The following is a 19,830-nucleotide window of genomic DNA, read 5'->3' on the forward strand; positions in this document are numbered from 1 at the left end:
TTTGCTTTAGACCTTATGAACATATCTGGGGTTCAGCAGTCCGGTCGGCCAAACCGACCCATGGGGTGCCTAACCTAACCCATTCAGAAGGGGTAGGTTGGTGGTAAAGTTGACTTTGGGACATGTCTACCGGTCATCCCAATCTGACTGACGTACCTAACTTGGGTCAACCTAACAACCAAACCTGTGGGTCAACTAACCAGACCTGTCCAGTGGGGCAGTTAGGGGTCGGGCTTAGTTAGCCAAATCAACCCATGGGTTGACTAACTACCCGGCATGTCCAAGAGTGCGGGTCTAGGGTACAGTCAACATCGGGTCAGATCAACCAGTAGTCGGCGGTTGCCCACGCAAACTCTACCAGGGTTGAGCTGATCTCCAGACCCATGGGTTGACTGATACGATCCCGCTAAGATCGTATCGTCTCCGATGTGATTCGAGGATAAGGAGAGTTCCCAGAGTGATGGGGAGAACGGGAATGGTAGGGGGAAGGCCGAGCAGAGGGGTAGGGATTGGCCGAGGACGAGCCGCCTGAAGACGCGGTGAAGGAGAGACGATCACGATGACGGGAATCGTAGTAGGAGATGGAGCTTGGACAAGACGAGAGGAGGGGAGGGAGAAGAACCACTCAAGACTGCCCTCCCTAGAGGGAGGGCTGTTCTATTTAAAGGAACATAAAACCAAACATGACGAGAATGCCCCCACGAGGGCTGGGGATCCTATCATTGACCAACCCTACCAGTATCTACCTGAAGACCATACCCGTGGGTTGGGCTTACCTGACCAGTTGAAGATGGCAGAATGGGGTCATGTCGACCTGGGGTGGTGTTAATTTGGCCCCACCAACCCGTAGGTAAACTAACCCAACCCATTGTGTAGGGAATGTTGGTAGTTTGATTTGATTAGTCTTTATTTTTACTTTTTTTCTTAAAAAAAGAAAAAATAGTAAGATAGACCGGTGGTTCAACTAACATGGCCCATGTAAGAGGGCAGGTCGGCGGTGTGGTTGACTTTGGGTAAGGTCAACTGGCCTTCCCAACCCAACCCCTTGACCTTACCTGGGTAGACCTGGCCATGAGACCCACAGGTTGACTAACCCGACCTGCCCAAGATGGCAGATCAGGTTCAGCCCAATTGGCTTGTGGGTTTACAAACTGGACCTGTCTGAGAAAGGTGGTCAGGGTTCAGGTAGACTTTGGGATGGATTGACCCGCTGTGTGGACCTGACCGGCCTGCTTCTACAGAGTTTTGTCAGACATTTTGATCCATGTATTAATGCTATTATGCCTGCCTCATATTTGCTTTAAGGGGTACCCCTCTCCAATAACCCTGGATGAATCAAATATATGCATTGAGATACAAAGACTTCTGATTACAGACTTGGTTGATTCCGAGCTCTATTATATATGCTGATATCTTTCTTGATGAATTTCCAATATTTTAGAGGACTCTCGAGAGCTTCGATTTTGGCACTAAGCTTCTTGATCTGTCCACCGATGAGAAGCTCAAGACGTTGACTTTCAATGAGGACATGGAAGCTAGGCCCTGGTGGTCCCCCACCCCCGATGTCAATCTCCTACTCCGTAAGTCAATGTATACTCATTCTCCCTTTTGGTCAACCCATGCGACATGACGTCATTGACTTGGCTTCTTTCTTTTGGTTCTTGTGCAGAGCCTTATGATTCCAATTACTACTCCAGTAGAAAACCGGTCAGACATTTTTTTTATTTTTTATTTTTCCCCTCTTTCTCTTTTTTTAATGTGGGGTCACGGGTGACGTGGCAAGGCTCACGCGGTTTTGTCTGAAAAAACAGGCTGAAAATTGGGATGACGTGGCCAGGAAAGCCGTGAAGAGGAGGTCTCTGATCCCTCGGCTGCTGCACCTATCCATTCGTACGGCCGCCAAGGAGAAGGATGATGTCAGCAGAACTGCTGCCACGTCAGGCAAGGACGATATTGGTCAGCTATCGTCTGAGCTGGATTCTCTGCTGGAGCAGTATTCGGCAACTCTGGGTCAACCTTTGGAGGAGGCCATCAATACTATTGTCTCGGTATCTGCACAATGCAAGCCACTCGAGGTATTATCTCATGTTGATCATTCCTGTGATATTTATGAAGTTTATGTTAACGGCGACAAGGGTGATTCTCTTAGCCATGATGGTCTAGTGATCATGGCGAAACAAGACTATAATGATGTTTGGAGGAGTATCATACTATTGATGGTGTATGATGATAGCATACTCGTGGTATGGATATCGCTGATTATCATGGTGATGGTGGATGATGATTGTTGCTCAGAGTCGCACAAAGCGACCGAGTAGACGATCATTAGTAGCGGTGGTGCTGACGGTGATTTCGTCGATAATATGCGACTCTTGTCAGGATATTGATAATGGTGATGGTAGGTAATGATGCTGATGATGTCATATTTGGTAATCCGAGTCCTTAAAATTATTATAAGTTACAATGTCAGCGATGGTGATATATGATTACTCTCGCTATGGTGGATGGTGATGAGATGAAATGGTAGTGGGTGCTTATGATGTTGCTGATGATGATGATGGTATCTGTAGCTGGTTCTAGTCACGGTTCGACTATGATGTATCTGACATTGATGATGATCATCATGAAAGTAGATCTTTTAGTTACCGATCGATCCATAATGGATGCATGATTATGATAGAAGACTATTATGATGTTGACAATCATGGCTGACTGTGTGATTATCTGAGAAACAATGCTGATGATGATAGTCCACCATAGTGATTCATGATTATGTCGATAGTATGCGACTCTTGTCAGGATATTGATAACGGTGATGGTAGATAATGATGCTGATGATGTCGATATGGTGGACGGTGATGAGATGAAATGATAGTGGGTGCTTATGATGTTGTCGATGATGATGGTATCTGTAGCTGGTTCTAGTCATGATTCGACTATGATGGATCTAGCATTGATGATGATCATCATGAAAGTAGATCTTTTAGTTACCGATCGATCCATAATGGATTCATGATTATGATGGAAGATTACTATCATGCTGACAATCATGGCTGACTATGTGATTATTTGATAAACAATGCTGATTCAACTCTGGCTAATTCTAACAACCATGCTGATTATTGTGATGTCAGATGATGTTAATTTTTTTAATGATGGTAACAATGATGACGGCGGTGATGACTCGTAATGCCAGGGCCTGGGTTCGGACTTGTCCAGCTGGGTGAGCTTGGCTGTTTTCCTAAACGCTTCCAATCTCTACCGCCGTCCGAAGGGAGAACCAGTCGCTGAGAAGGTGACATGGCCCACCGTCAACAATCTTATCCAAAGATGCATCAGCGAGTGTCTAATTTCCTCCACCTGGAGCCCACTCGGCGCTCACGTGGCAGCGCTGGTCCAGCTCATCACTGAAGCCTGTTCCTGGCACGTGCTCGTGATCCACTCCCGCCTCCGGTCAATGCCGCCGCCATCCTCCGGCAAGAGGAAGAAGAAAACCAGCTTGCCCGCCGAGCCACCTCCCGCCTCCAACACTGTCCATGCCTCCGCCGGGGCCTTACGCACAGCTCTAAACGAGGCGAAGCAGTGGCTCGACCGCCAGCTCAGCGCCACGCTGGAAGCTGACGTGGACGCCACGCTGTCGGGTCTCGGCGGGGAAGATCTATCCCTGTTTCAGCGGTTGAATGAGGTGGCCTCCAATGGCGGGGACGACAACATGGGAGAGACAATCTCCCGAGCACTGCAGTCGTGGGACTCCGCCGCCGTGGCGAAGAAGCTTGTCCAGAGCCGGCGCCGTGCGTTGACCGAGCTGCAGCGGATCTGCGAGCATAGGCTGAAAAGTGTTGACTCTCTCCGAGAAGCAGGGCAGTGAAAATTCCTTAAGCTGACTCTTTTTTGTTTTAATTTATTTTTCGAGGTGAGGAGGTGTTTATGGACTTTTTTCATATTTTTTTTCTTTATAATGTTTGATACCCTGTGAGAGAGAGTGTGTGTGTGTGTGAGTGCAGGTATCAGAGAACAATGGCAGAGAAGAAGGCTCTTTTTCCCATGGCGGAGCGGGGGACTGTTGTCCAGCCTGCACCTTCGATGTAGCGCTCCACCTGGTAACATACAGTCATCAACCATAAATTCTCTGCTAACATAAGTCAGTATGTGTATAATGATAAGATAGAGACATGCATGAATACGATGATGTCGAAAGATAGGGTGAGAGGGCAAAGTCAGTGTTGGCAGAAGAGAGAGAGAGGTAGAGATGTGATGGATGGGTGATATGGGAACAAGGAGATGGACGGTCCAGATGGAGAGAGCATTCATAGACGATGTCGAGGGATAGATAGAGGGGATTGAGAGGCAGTATCTGATATATATATAGAGCGAGAGAGAGAGCATTGATAGATCTGAGATATATATATATATATATATATATATATATATATATAGAGAGAGAGAGAGAGAGAGAGAGAGAGCATTGGTAGGCAGTATCTGATATATATATATAGAGAGAGAGCATTGGTAGGCAGTATCTGAGATATATATATAGAGAGAGAGAGAAAGACAGAGGGTGAGAGTATTGATTGTCAGTATCCGAGAGATAGAGAGAGAGCATTGATAGGAAGTATCTGAGATGTATATGTAGAGAGAGAGAGCACTGATTGGTAGTATCTGAGGGACAGAGAGAGAGAGCATTGATAGGCAGTATCTGAGAGATGTATATACATAGACAGAGAGAGGGCATTGATTGGCAGTATCAGAGAGATAGAGAGAGAGAGAGGGAGCATTGATAGGAAGTATCTGAGATATATATATAGAGAGAGAGAGAGCATTGATAGGCAGTATCTGAGATATATATATGTAGAGAGAGAGAGAGAGAAAGACAGAGGGAGAGAGTATATAGTATTGATAGGCAGTATCTGAGATATACATATATATATATATATATAGAGAGAGAGAGAGAGTAGAGTAGAGAACTGTTAGGCAGTATCTGAGGGATAGAGAGAGAGAGCATTGATAGGCAGTATCTGGGGATAGAGAGGGAGAGAGCGCACTAATAGGCAGCATCTGAGGGATAGAGAGAGAGAGAGAGCATTTGATGGGCAGTATCTGAGGGAGAGAGAGTGATGGTGCGATGAACACACGTGAGGCAAACCAAATGGAGCAGCATTCAAATGGGTCAAGATATAAATAGCCTGAGGGAAGTAGAGATGTATGATACTGTGAATGGTAGATGTAGAGACAGATAGAAACAGATGAAGGCAGATATATCAACACACTAAGGGACGCGAATAAATGACGGCGAGGAGGTGGATGCGATAAGAGAGAGGCACAGATGGAGAGAAGTACAGATGGGCAACAGATGTGAAAGAGAGAGTTGGAGATAGAGATATGACAAGAAAGAGCATGCATATGGTCCAATAGAGACAGAGAGATGGTGAGAGGTATAGACAGAGTCATAACACTAGAGATAGAAACAGTCATAACAATAGAGATGGCGATAGACATAGTGATAGAGATAGAAACAGTCATAACAATAGAGATGGCGATAGACATAGTGATAGAGATAGAAACAGTCATAACAATAGAGATGGCGATAGACATAGTGATAGAGATAGAAACAGTCATAACAATAGAGATGGCGATAGACATAGTGATAGAGATAGAAACAGTCATAACAATAGAGATGGCGATAGACATAGTGATAGAGATAGAAACAGTCATAACAATAGAGATGGCGATAGACATAGTGATAGAGATAGAAACAGTCATGACAACAGAGATCGCGATAGAGATAGACAGCAACAGAGGAAATGATAGAGATAAAGACAGCAATAACGGTAGAGATAAAGATAGAGAGAGAAAGAGAAAGAGCTGGAGGTGGAGGCCACGGTATAGAGATAGAGGTAGAGACAGCGCATACCTCATCAAGGACGACGTTATCAGCGGTGAGCCCGCCGAAAGTGTAGAGAGAGCCGTCGAAAACAACGGCAGCAGCAAATCCTCTGGCCATGTTCAAGTCTCCACCAATGTACCAAGACTCGGCTCGGGGATCGTACACTTCCACTCCAGAGGACAGCCCATCCCCATCATACCCTCCCACCGCATACCTGACCACAACAATCATAATATGATAGATATCAGCAACATATCATATCATGATATCATCATCTAACCCAACTTCATTTATCTATCTCCTTTTAAATACATGCAAGACGAAGAAAGTAGATATTTAATCTTACAGCTTGTCATCGAGAACGGCCATAGAATGGCAACCTCTTGATGTCTTCATGCTGGCGATCTTAGTCCAGATCCCTTCTCGAGGATCGAACCGCTCACACGTCCTACCATGTCCCAAACATGATCATTTTCAAAAAAAGATGTCCCAAAAATGATGTCTCTCTGAAAAGGTTAAAATAACATTGTTCATATGACTCACCTAAGATAGTTGTCTCCGTTGAATCCCCCAACCGAGTACAGGGCGCCGCCCAGCTCTGCCGCCCCAAGTGCCATTCTCTGGATGATGGTGATGTACATGGGCAATGTGTGATCATGGGAATCAAATTTGATGATTATGATGATGGAGAGAACTTTCATTGACTGGAAAAAAATGACCCTGAGCAGGGTTGTGATGATTCATGGTGGAGTACAGATGCTGATATGGTGATGATTTTTAAAAAAATGATTTTTTGAAAATAATGATGATATGGTGATGATGATGGCAAGTACGGGGTGTATGACAATGTGATGACGGAGAATGATGCTGCTGACTTATGACTGGATTAGAAAAATTTGCAGAACGGATGATCTGGATGATTGATCCTGATTGATTAGATACCATGATGTTGCAATGATGATATCAGAGCGGTTGTGACTCGTAGCAGGATACAGATGATGATATCGCTATGGTCGCAAGGATGGTAGTGAATGATGATGTGATAATGCTAGCTTGTGACTAGATGTAAATAATGATACTGAAGACTGTTCCTGATTGATGAGAAAATGATAATTAATACAAGAGTAATGCTGATTCGCGGGGCCCTGCAGATGGCGATAATGGCGACGAACAAATGATCTTGAAGAACAATCCTGATTGATTAGATAATTGGTAATCATGACGAGGATGATAAAAATGCAAATGAGGATTTTTTTATGGTAGCTGGTTGATGATGATAACGACTATCGATGATAACGAGAATGAGGATAATGATTAATGACAAGATGAATATGATAATGAGATGATAATACCCGGTCGATGATAAATTACAAGGGAAGGAAAAAGATAAGCTGTCACATGGATATGATGAAGTTAATGGCAAGTGAGATAATGATCGAGTGATAAGATGCCGAGTATGAAAGTACTACTTTTCACTAATCATGAGGGCAAAGCCTGTGACCATGAATAAGATACCTAGAACAAGAATGATAATGAAAGTTTGTGATGAGACGAAGCAGGTGGGATTGATGATGGGGATGATTACAGTAGGTGAAAATGATGAGAAATGTGTACCTTCTGGAGCATAGAATGGTGCTTGATCCACCTGCCAAGCAGAGGGTCCATCATTTCCAAGTCAGCGAAGACATCGCATCCGTTGCCTCCTCCAATGGCGAATATCTTTCCATTCAAAGTCGCCCCTGCCAGGCTACCTTTACCCTGCACCAGAGGAGGACATTCCCTCCACTCGTCTCTTTCAATGTCGTAACATTCCACTTCACACAACCATAACCTCATAAGTTAGGATGTACTTGGAGATAGATATCAGACATATATTGTCAGTAATGAAGAGAAAAGAGAGGGGAGAGAGTGACACAGCCAGGAAATTGGGGCAAAAAACATCATCCATTATTTTCTTCAACAGGCCCCTTTATACACCTTAAACTAGAGAGAGAGAATCCCCTTAACGGTCATATTTTTTCAAAAATATGACCGTTGAAGGAGATAGCTGTCCAACGGTCAGAATTTCTGACCGTTGGAGCCTGGGCCTGAGATATCTCAGACCCAGTAAATATTAGGCTCATAAAGGGCCTAATATTGGCCTTACTCGGACCTCCCACTAATGGGCCCTTAATGGGCCCTGAGTGGATAATTAGTGGGCCCTTAATGGGCCCTTCATTTTAGATTAGTCTTTTATTCATAATCCTAGAGTTAATCTATTACATTTTACACAAAGGCCTCGGGCCCATTGGTTAGCTTAAATCCTAACACATATCTTCCATGATCTAACACCCCCCCGCAAGTTGGGTATAGATGTTGATCATGCCCAACTTGGACACCAACGCCGGAAATTGAGGGCCTGGGATGCCTTTCGTGAAGATGTCCGCGGTCTGCTCCAGCGTAGGTACATATTGTGGGACGATATGCCCCTCATCAATGTTCTGCTTGATGTAATGTCTCGCCACCCGTGCGTGCTTTGTGCGCTCATGTTGGACTGGGTTCTTCGCCATTGCAATGGCTGACTTGCTGTCTGACTGCAAAATCATACCCTTACGGTTGTATAAGTGTAGGTCCTTCAAGATGCCTTTGAGCCACATGCCTTCGCAGACCCCCTTCTTCAAGGCTCGAAGCTCTGCTTCAGCACTTGAGAGAAACTTCCTTCTGCTTCTTTGCCATGTAACGAGGTTACCACCAAGGAAGCTGCAGTACCCAGTAGAGCGGCTGTCTTCGAAGGACCCTGCATAATCAGAGTCAGTGTATAAAGTAATACTTGGCTCACCTCCTGTTCGGAAGAATAGTCCCTGTCCAATAGTTCCTTTTAGATAGGCTAAAATTCTGTCTGCTGCGCCTTGATGAGACTCCCGTGGGTCGTTCATGAACTGGCTCAGGGAGTTCACTGCAAATGCAATGTCAGGTCTCGTATGATTGAGGTACAGGAGCTTACCAATGAGTCTCTGAAACGATGTCTTGTCCACTGGAGCATCCCTCTCATGCTGCTGTGCCTTTAGTTTGACATTAATGTCAATCGGTGTGGCGGCTGGCGGCAGTCCAGCTGCAGTTTCTTTCAACAGATCTAGGATGTACTTGTGCTGAGACAGTACAATCCCAGTCCCTGAGTAGGCAACTTCAATTCCTAGAAAATAGGTTAGAGGCCCCAGTGATTTAATATCAAATGATGACGATAGGTACCTTTCCAGTTTCTGAATTTCTTTGTCGTCATTCCCTGTTATAATTATATCATTCACATACACAATTAATATTGCTACCATACCTTCCTTACCATGTTTTATGAAGAGTGTATGGTCTCCTTCACTCTGAAAGTATCCTGCTGTCAGCATGGCCCTAGAGAACTTTCCGAACCATGCTCTGGGAGACTGCTTAAGTCCATATAAAGACTTTCTGAGGCGACAGACGTTCCTGGGATTGTCGCTCACCTGATATCCAGGAGGTTGTGCCATATATACCTCCTCTTCAAGTTCTCCATGTAGGAAAGCATTCTTCACGTCGTACTGGTGTAACTTCCACTTGTAGATTGCTGCCAGTGCAATCAGAATTCTGACCGTGTTTAGTTTCGCACAATGAGCGAACGTTTCATTGTAGTCAATCCCATATGACTGCGTATACCCCTGGGCCACCAGTCTGGCTTTGTGCCTTGCTATTGACCCATCTGAGTGGTATTTTACCGTAAAGACCCATCAACAACCGACTACCTTTTTTCCCATTGGAAGGGTACCGACCTCCCAGGTGCCGTTCTTCTCAAGTGCTTCCATTTCCTCGTCCATTGCCTTTCTCCATTCTGGGGATGTCAGAGCTTCTCTGACGTTCTTTGGGATAGACACAGCTATCAAGGCCTGCACCACTTGATTATATTCTGGGGAAAAACGACTGTAGGAGACAGTTGCTTACCGGATATAGTTTGGTCTTCGTACACTTCCGGGTATCTTTACTTACTGCAATCGGCCATCCATGGTTGCTTTGATTTGCTTCTTCTGCTGATATTTGTTCTTCGCTTACGGCATCCACTACCGGGTGAGGTCCCTCTTTCTCTGTCGTATCCGGCACAGTGTTTTCTTCACGTTCCTCTTCACTATCCCTTAATTCTAGCAATCGACTGGACTTCCCACCTTCCGCATCTCCTTCCTCTGATTCCAAGTAATCTCCAGATCTGTCTGCTGTCCCATAAAACATTCTGACTTCGTCGAATTGCACATCTGCAGAAACGTACACTTTCCTTGACTCCGGATTATAGCATTTATACCCTTTCTGCGTGGTAGAGTAACCCAAAAACACACATTTCACTGCCCGATGATCCAATTTTCCTGCATTGTGGACATAAACATACACAACACAGCCAAATACTTTGGCCGGCAGGTTAGTCTTTAAAGTTATGTTAGGAAATTCAGAGGATAAAATGTCAATTGGGGCCTTGAGTCCCAATGTCTTTGATGCTGTCCTGTTGATGAGGTGTGTGGACGTAGCTACTGCCTCAGTCCAAAGGTGTTTAGGGCAATTTCCTTGAAACAGGAGTGCCCTGGCCGACGTCATAATATGACCAATTTTCCTCTCAGCAAGCCCGTTTTGCTGAGGGGTATTTACACATGAAGATTGATGGACAATTCCCTTCATTTCCATGTAGTTGTTTACTTCTCCGCAGAAGTATTCCTTGGCATTGTCGGATCTCAGACATTTAATTCTTTTTCCAAACTGATTTTGAATCATTTCGCAAAACAACAGAATAATAGACGGTACTTCTGCCTTTGATTTCATTAGGTATACCCATGTATACCTCGTGAAATCATCTACAAATAGGACAAACCATCTCTGGTGTAATAATCCAGATATGGAACAGGGGCCCCATACATCACTATGAACACAATAAGGCCGAGGAGGCTCATGGTTCAGATCGACGTATGGGAACCGCTAAGTTTAGCGAATTGGCAACTCTCACAAATTAAGTTTTCAAAACAAATTCCATTAAACAAATGAGGATGCAATTGTTTTAAGGTATGAAATGAGGGTGTCCTAATCTTCTATGGAGAAGGATGACCGCTCCTCGCTCTGGGCAGCATAGACCATCGACTCCCCCCCTCCTTCCCATGATTCATCTAGCAGGAGAAGACCGCCTCTCCGGCTAACAGATGAAATCTTCTGTCCGGTGTCCTTTACACATAAAAAACAACAGTCAGAATCCAAGGAGAACCGCCATCCGGTATTCTCCACAAGCTGGATTAAAGACAAAAGATTTGCCTTCAATTCAGGTACGTGGAGTACCCCCTTCAGGACTTTCCCTTTAATGAGGATTGTTCCTCTTCCCTCTACCGGTAAGACTCCTCCATTGGCAGTGAAAACTTTAAGATTTCCTTTTTCAAACTCGTAAGTTCGAAATAAGGATCTGTGGGGTGACATATGGTCTGTCGCCCCTGAATCCAACACCCATGATACTGAAATAGGTTGAGAATTTGTAAAAGTAGTAAATGCAAAACACTTACCAGACTGCACGAGGGACGTTGAGCTCATTTTCTGCAGGATTTTGCTTACTTCCGCTTGAATCATTTTCTGGATGTCGCTCCCGGTTTCCTCCTTCTCGGTGGAGGGTGGTTGGTCTCCCTCGCTGGCCACATAGGCCTTCTTCTGCTGGCCTGGGTTCCAGGTCCCTTTCTTGATCTGCTCCTCCTTCCACGCCAGCCTTCGGCAGTCTCGCTTGATGTGCCCGGGCTTTCTGCAATACCCGCAGATAAGTTCTGAGGTATTACCTTCCTTTGGAGGGGCTTTGGGTTGCTGGGGAGGTGCCGCAGGCTGGGGCTCTCTTTTTGCTAGGTGGGCTGCAACGGTAGGCTTGGGAGTTTCTCCTCCCTTGCTACCTAACTTCTTCCTGCTTTCTGCTCCTTGGAGTTCTGAAATTGCCTCTGCTAATGTGGGAAATCTTTCTCGGTGTAGCAGCTGGCTCCGGAGGGTCTCGTACTCGGAGTTGAGGCCCATTAGGAACTGTAGAGTTCTGAACTTCACCTCTCGGATGTACAAGGGGGAATTTTTATCCCCTGTGGGCCACAGGAGATCCAATTGCCGCCAAATCGCCTTTAGCCTTGCTGAATAGGTGGAAATCGTCAGATTTCCCTGCTTTAGTGTCCGCTCTTGCTCGCGGAGATCATAGACACGAAAGTCGCTGTGCATTTCTGCACACGATCTGTTTACCTCTAACCAGAGGTCTCGGACGCTGTCGATCAAAAGATAATCCTTCTTCTGTTCATCCTCCATGTTCTTTATCATCCAGTTCGTAATGAGAGCCTCTTCCGACTCCCATACCTCCAATCCGGCATCATCTTCTGATGGAGCTTCTCCTGTCAAATGTCTCCCAAGATAGGCTGCCTTGAGAGCTCTTTGCGCCATAGTGACCCATGTTTGGCCATTTATGCCGTTGTACTTCATGTCCAGGTCGGGCAGGACAGGCCTTCCCTGGACTGGTGTGGTGAACTGCATGGCAGCGGCTGAAACACGAACTGCTGGAGCTGCTGCTGGAGTGGAGGCAGCTAGGGAGGCTAGCTCCTCAGCTTCTTTTTCTGCTCTGGCTGTTGCTCTGGTTCTGGATTTTCCCATAGAATTTTAGGGAAAGGAACACAAAAATCTGAGCTCAAACAGAGCCTTAAACAAAGCTTCAATGGAGACTGCGATCAGGGCTTCAATAGACTTCGATCAGGGCTTCAATAGAGTTCGATCAGGGCTTCAAACAATGCTGCAGCAGGCTCAGATCGATCTCTGCTCTGATACCATGTCAGTAATGAAGAGAAAAGAGAGGGGAGAGAGTGACACAGCCAGGAAATTGGGGCAAAAAACATCATCCATTATTTTCTTCAACAGGCCCCTTTATACACCTTAAACTAGAGAGAGAGAATCCCCTTAACGGTCATATTTTTTCAAAAATATGACCGTTGAAGGAGATAGCTGTCCAACGGTCAGAAATTCTGACCGTTGGAGCCTGGGCCTGAGATATCTCAGACCCAGTAAATATTAGGCTCATAAAGGGCCTAATATTGGCCTTACTCGGACCTCCCACTAATGGGCCCTTAATGGGCCCTGAGTGGATAATTAGTGGGCCCTTAATGGGCCCTTCATTTTAGATTAGTCTTTTATTCATAATCCTAGAGTTAATCTATTACATTTTACACAAAGGCCTCGGGCCCATTGGTTAGCTTAAATCCTAACACATATCTTCCATGATCTAACATATATAAATTGATAAATTGATGGGTCGATGAACGGGTCGATGGATAAATAGAAAGAGAGAAAGAAAGGAGGAAGAAAGAGGAAGCCAACGAAAGAGATGTCAGACAGAAAATAGGTGGAGATATAAAATAAGATAAAACTAAGGTTGGAAATCAGTGAGGAATGTCAATGTTGAGGGCGCTAAAGGGGGAAACAATCTCGGATAGGTGACTGATACAACTCCGGTCCTATCTATGGGCGTTTCAGTCTTCTCGTCCATCAGGGGCCTTTCCATCATTTATCATCTAGGGGTACTTTTTCCCTTTTCCCTTCATGTTTTCCCCTTCGAATAGGGCAGCCCTCCCTCTAGTAGGACAGCAAGGATGTAATATCAAGTTGTCATTTCTCCTGTCTGTCTTCCCATGAGAGGTCAGTCCTGCCAATCTCTTCCCTGGGCGACGTACATTCCACGAGGTCCTATCCTCTCTACTTAGTGATGCTCTTACTGCCGTCCTCTCCCTCTTTTCCCGTCCTCTTCCTGATAATAATTTAAGGTTCTTAGCAGTGACCTCCCTGAAAGTTCCCCTGTATACAATTAGGGTGCATGCTGAATGGTATCATAGAGGTCCAAGACACCTAGAATACTACGGCAGTGCCAAAATGGATACCTGGAATAAGAAACTTCATAGTTAAGCATGCTTGGGGAGGGGTAGTCGAGGGATGGTTGACTAATTTGGGAAGTCCCCCAATTTAATCTAACCAATCCAATACAATGATAGATTGGTTGGACCAATTCTGCCCTGATGGGAAAGTGGTGCCAGACTGTAGTAGAAGGGCAAGGCTGCGAGACTGAGCCCAAGATTGAGGAACGAAGTACCACCTTGATTGCAAACAGAGGCGTGAAGCTTTTATCTGGAAGGAAAGACGATTTACAAAAGAGACGAGAAAAGAAGCTAAATCACTAACATTTTAAACTACTAAAACACTAATTTAACTTCCAAACCACTTGTTCTCAGCCCTCTCACAGGAGGCCTGCTACCTGTAAAGGGGAAATACCAAAGACATTGTCCTAAATACCCTTGGGATAGGTATCAGATTCTATCACAAAGTGTACCGGCCAGGGCTGCACAGACCGTGTATGAAGATTTGGGCCACAAGATGCAAGGCCATCCAGGTGGCATAGAGTTCATGATAGGGCAGTCAACAATGAATAAGGCTCCCCGGGTTAGGTTTGAAGATGAGGACCACAAAATACAATATCCAGAAAACAAAACTGGTCACGATGGAGATCAGGAGCTTTGGAATCAACACCATCCCACTCTCTAAAAGTCTGGAATAGCTAGAGTATCAACAATGAGGCTGACGAGCTTCTCCAAATGATTAAGTCGATTGCCCCGAGAAAACTCATCAGCTAAAAAATGGTGCGGCTTAAAAAAGTTTAAGAAAAAAAAACTAAAAGAAAAAATGAGGAAGAGGGACAAACAGCCCATAGAAAGGGAGAACGCAGAGAAGAATCCCAGAGAGAAAATCAAAAAACATAGAGACAAAAAACTAAAAATGAAGTAAAATAATGAAAAAGAGAACCAGAAGGAGCGAGTAGAGAATTACCTGTGTCATACCACAAGCTTCCATCCCCACCGCCAAAAACATATAGACTTCCATCAAGTGAAGTAGCAGAGGCATACGAACGGGCAGAGGTCATGGGGCAGAGGGGGGTCATCAGGTCAAGGGAGAGAGAATATGAGTCAAGAGATGACAGCCATGAATCTCCATCGAAGCCGCCTATTATATAAACTGATGAATCCAAAAGCACTGACATGCCCGTCGTTGTTTCTTTTGTGGATGTCTCGGTCAGGGACGAGGATGAATCCCGATTAAAGAGATTGTTATCAACTCTCTTTGCATGCTCCATATATTGAGCTGCCTGGCAGCATTCCCTTGCCACCTTCCTCAATTCCTCAACTTCCTTCTGCGATGCAGCCTGAAATCCGGTCCATGCAGGTAGATTATTTAACACATTAAACTTTCTCTTTCAAAAATAGTCATCATCAATACCAGTTTCTTCTCCAAGCATGTCACTCTCTCTCTAAGCTCCTCGACTAGTTGGCCTTGCTGTACAAATTCAAAGGTAAAAGTCATAAAAATGCATGAACCTTTGATGTTTCATCTCTCTATAATACCTGTTGCTTCTCCAGTAATGTCACTCTCTCTTTAAGCTCTTCAATGATTTCGACCAACTGAAACGAAGAGACAAAAGAAACGAATGCTATTTCAATATATAATTTTCTAATTTAAATTCATGCCAAAAGTAACCATATATTTCGCTCCAGAGTCTGATTAATTGTTCTCTTTAATAACAAGTTGATTCATTGGGCATTCAAATCAAGAGATGAATCCAAAAAGGAACCCCCCTGAGATGAAAGTATTTTTATGCAATACAAATAGAATAAATAAAAGAAATTTGGATTAATCAATATTGCCTCAGCTATGCTCAGAATTGGTGCAGTATCATTGGAGGGGGAGTATGCAATTTCTGGAATCTCTTCACTATCCTTGGCTGGAACTTCTGGCATAGAAGGTACTTCCTCCACATCAGCAGAGTCTTTCAATTGTTTGGACGGCAAAGCTGATTCAAGTTGCACGACTTCGATCTCAGTCGCATGTGTTTTCATACACTCAGTTGTGAGGCAACATTCTTTAGCCTCCTTCCTCAACCCCTCGACTTCTTCCTTCAACTCTGCCTGAAGTTCGATCATGGGTAGATTATGATCATGAGAGCAGTTTCTGAAAATGAATAGATAAAAGAAAATTAGAGTAGTTAATATTACCTCAGTAGTGTCCAGAACAGGAGCAATCATCTCCGTTGTATCATTGGAGGAGGAATATGCAATCTCGGGATTCTCTTCACTATCCTTGGTTGGAACTCCCGGCGTGGTAGATACTTCATCCACATCTGCTGAGTTTTTCAATTGCTCGGGTGGTGAAGCCGATTCAAGAAGCGTGGCTTCGAGTTCCATCGCATGCTTCTTCAGAAATTGAGTTGCGAAGCAGCATTCCTTTGCTACCTTCCTCAACTTCTCAACTTCTTCCTCTGACTCTGCCTGAAATTTGATTATGGATAGATTATGAACATAATAGCACTTGGAAGCAAAGAGTCTTGTCGCGAGGGGGGAGACTAGTGCTGCTGCGATCGGTATTATCAGCAATTCCAACTTTTTATCTATCCGTGTTTAAAATCCCGATGGGTGTTGAGAAACGCCTGAGCGGGATCATGCGGAGATTTTTTTGGAAGGGGGCAAATGCGGGGGAAGGACGGGTCATGGCTCTGGTGTCATGGAATGACATATGCACGCCAACTAAACAGGGGGGACTTGGGGTGCCTGACCTAAATACACTAAATGTGGCATTATTGACGAAATGGGTTAGACGGATTGTGGGACCAGAGGATGACTTGATTAAGGAGGTGGTGAGGGACAGATACGGATCCAATTTGGATTGGGAGAAGATGATGCGTAATGTGCGAGGGGAGTCGGATTTTTGGAGAGGGTTGAGGAAGGTATGGACAGTGGTCGAGGAGTTTTTCCGGGCTCAATGGGGGAATGGCACCGGCTTCAGGTTCTGGACGGACAATTGGTCGTCGCATGGACGACTCTGTGATCTGTTCCCTCGCCTATATTCCCTTGCCCATCACCGGCATGCCTTGGTGGAAGAGTGTTGGGATGGAGTGTGGTGTCCAACTTTTGCGGCCATCTTATCTAGTCAACGGGTGGAGGATTTCTTACGCCTTCAGCAAACTCTGAGCAACTGGAGGCCAATGGAGGGGACGACAGATGGGTGGGTATGGGCATCGCGTCCGTTCTCCAGCCGAGGTGTTTACCAGATTTTGAGACCACACCACTATGAGGACCCAATCATCTTAAGGGCATGTCGCTCAATTTGGAGGCAAAAGATTCCCTTAAAGGTTAGGGTGTTTGTATGGTTGCTCGCCAGGAAGAGGACAATGACCCGTGTGAGACGGCGAAGGTTCTTCCCTGCTGAATCCTCACTATGCCTTGTGTGGACGGAAGAGGAAGAGGAGTGCGAGCATCTGTTCTTCCAGTGTCGGCTTGCTCGGGCGCTGTGGGCTAGCCAGGGGCTGGCAGAGGTTACGTCGAGCTCGCAGCTATGGGCCACACTGCCGCGGCGCAAGCAGGGGACTGACAAGGAGCGGGGGCTAAGATTCGCGGTGCTTTGGGCGATATGGACTCACCGCAAGGAGGTCGTTTTCAAGGGGGCGGCAATGTCGGTGGAAAGGGCAAAAAATGATGTTGAGAGACTGATTTTTTGTTGGTTTGGTCCTGGATGAGGGGGTGGATAGGGGCGGAAGGATGGGCTTTTTGGCCTAGACCCGTCCATGTTACGGAGGGTCACCAAGCTGGGTGATCTTCTATATTATTCAAAAAAAAAAGAAAAAATGAACATAATAGCACTTTCTCTTCCTATAGTTATCATCAATACCTGTTTCTTCTCTAATGACGTCACTCTCTCTCCAAGCTCCTCAAATTTTTGGACTTGCTGAACAAATTCAGTGAGGAAACACATCAAGACTAGCACAAGATACATTGGACCAAAAAAAATAATCGTTAAATTATTATCATCATGCCTGTGTCTTCTCCAACGACGTCACTCTCTCTTTAAGCTCTTGAACAATTTGGGCCAACTGAAAAAACAGAGAAAAAACTAGTAAATCATTAAAATTAAACTAATAACTGTGGAAATTGGGTTTTTAAGGTATTAATCGCCTACATTTGCAGCGTCTTTTGATGACACAGGCGACGAGTTCTGCTCAAGTTTCAGTTTCTGGAGCTTCATCAAAACCCTTTCCTTGGTACTCTGACCATTATCATTCGTAGGGAGTTGCACTGCCGGTCTATTCTCTTCATCTAAGCATTGACTGCTGCTTGAAGGATTCGTCTGCTCAAAAGTAAGTTCTTCATGAGTGAAGTCCAGTTCTTTTTTCTTCGTTTCTTTGGTGGCCCTGCTGGCGTCACTGCTTTGACTACATGCGACCACCTCTTCTGCTTCATACTCAGAGATGGTGTCCTCACGCTCCCCAGGGATTCTGATTGCATCAAATTCTGGATTTCTTGTTTTACCTTGCCTAGAATCCAGAGATTTTTTACAGCTTGAAGCCCCAAATAATAAGCTTGCTTCATTCTTGGGATCGGCAGGCGTGAACAAAGACAGCAAAGTTCTGGTTTGTGAATGATCTAACTCGAAGTAGAAATGGTTTGAAGTGTAGTAATTATCTGAGATTATAGGACGGAAAAGAGCTTCTTTAAGTGGCTTGCAATATTTAGTGGTGAAGATGCGAACCTGAAATAAGTGGAAGTCAAGAGTTGATGAAACAGATGAAAGACGAAGGACTTTGTACCTGGGCCGGAAAGGCAGTCCTTGAATTTCCTTCCTCAGTCCACGCATAAGGGTCAATGTTCATCTGACCATAGCCAGCAGCTTCGAAGATTCCGTGAAGTTTCCTATCACTATAATTGAATAAGAATAAAGGAAGACCTGGCTCGATTTTCCTAATATAGGAAAAGTGTGGTCCAGGCAAGCCTAGGGACCCCAGCAGAATGCAGAGAGAAAGGAAAGAGAATTAATCAGCATAAAAAATATTCAAAAGATGTCGGCATCCATAACTACAAAAATAACTTTCAATATTCATAAGCCTATACTATAATCGACATCAGATAGTTCAAAAAAAAAAAACTATAATCGACATCAACCTATGTTTACAAAAAATATTCCAATTGATTGTTGGACAGACTGTAAATAGAAAGACTATTTTTTTTTTGATGGTGACAAGGCAAAATTTCAATTGTAAAGATGTTCTAGGTCAGTCTACAGGAAAAAAACATTATTCGAGAATTTCATTAAAAATAAATTATAAAAACAGTAATAATGATCCCCAAACTCATTAGAAACAGTTGACGGGAGCAATGTAGCAATGTCTTCTTTCTGAAAACGCTAATTACTCATCTACGGCTCCAAGTCAAGTAATAGTCAAGATATGATAACGTATATCAAAGTTTAACCTTAAATCTATGAATGAGGAAGGCCCAAAATAGAAATTGGATTACATAGAGAGAGGATGCTGTAAATACATTCCACAAAGCATATGAGAAATAAATACAATCTCGACGGAACACTTAGCATACACAAATGCAAAAACCACAGAGATTAACACACCAAATAGCTGGTTCGATAAGCACTCGTTTATGGTATTGTGCTTGCAGCCGAAGATAACTCCACCAAGATCTGACTTTGAAAGATTTCTTGCAGCGACGCTGGAGTTTCCTGCATTGCCATCGTCTGCGGACCGACTCTTCTCGGACGGGAAAAAAATAGCATTATTCCTCGATGCTTTCATTTCTCTGTTGAGCAAAGATATAACAAACGTGTCACAAAATAAAACTAAAAAAAATTCCAACCATTACAGAATTACACGTCAACAGACAATCTCTGCTCAATATCAATATTAATGAAAGTATCAAACTGAAGATCGTTCTAAGTAAACATATAGAACTAAAGGAAACTTACAAGAACTGAAAGATTGCACGAAAATACCATATATGGGCTCAGACAATCTCCGCTTAAAATTAATACTAATGAAAGTGTCAAGCTGAAGATAGTTCTGAGTAAACATATAGAACTAGAGCAAACTTAAA

At 44.4% G+C, this 19,830-nt stretch overlaps 2 protein-coding genes across 4 annotated transcripts in view; one reads left to right on the forward strand and one right to left on the reverse strand.

Annotated features, from left to right (window-relative positions):
- Positions 1 to 4,179, forward strand: part of LOC144714233 (Tetratricopeptide repeat (TPR)-like superfamily protein) — a 37,186-nt gene extending 33,007 nt beyond the window's left edge. For 2 of the 3 annotated variants that reach the window (XM_078588926.1, XM_078588928.1), the window contains 4 exons: positions 1,442 to 1,580; positions 1,670 to 1,707; positions 1,812 to 2,075; positions 3,197 to 3,959. In XM_078588926.1, coding sequence (XP_078445052.1) covers positions 1,442 to 1,580; positions 1,670 to 1,707; positions 1,812 to 2,075; positions 3,197 to 3,868 — 1,113 coding nt within the window. In that variant the 3' untranslated portion in view covers positions 3,869 to 3,959. Of the gene's footprint in view, positions 1 to 1,441; positions 1,581 to 1,669; positions 1,708 to 1,811; positions 2,076 to 3,196; positions 3,960 to 4,004 lie in introns of those variants that run through there. The other variant, XM_078588927.1, reaches the window with a different exon arrangement.
- Positions 4,180 to 4,691: 512 nt separating this feature from the next.
- LOC144714216 (influenza virus NS1A-binding protein) lies at positions 4,692 to 19,532 on the reverse strand. The gene is made up of 13 exons (XM_078588914.1): positions 19,352 to 19,532; positions 18,537 to 18,718; positions 18,332 to 18,478; positions 17,909 to 17,944; positions 17,766 to 17,822; positions 15,952 to 16,224; positions 15,604 to 15,864; positions 15,304 to 15,360; positions 14,732 to 15,152; positions 7,499 to 7,698; positions 6,428 to 6,504; positions 6,231 to 6,332; positions 4,692 to 6,098 (listed from the first exon to the last, which is right to left on the reverse strand). The coding sequence occupies exons 1-13, from the start codon at positions 19,530 to 19,532 to the stop codon at positions 5,453 to 5,455; spliced, it is 2,640 nt and encodes an 879-aa protein (XP_078445040.1). The 3' UTR covers positions 4,692 to 5,452.
- Between the last annotated feature and the right edge of the window lie 298 nt (positions 19,533 to 19,830).

The sequence above is a fragment of the Wolffia australiana genome, chromosome 17 (assembly GCF_029677425.1).
Source record: "Wolffia australiana isolate 7733 chromosome 17, ASM2967742v1".
Lineage (NCBI taxonomy): Eukaryota > Viridiplantae > Streptophyta > Magnoliopsida > Alismatales > Araceae > Wolffia > Wolffia australiana.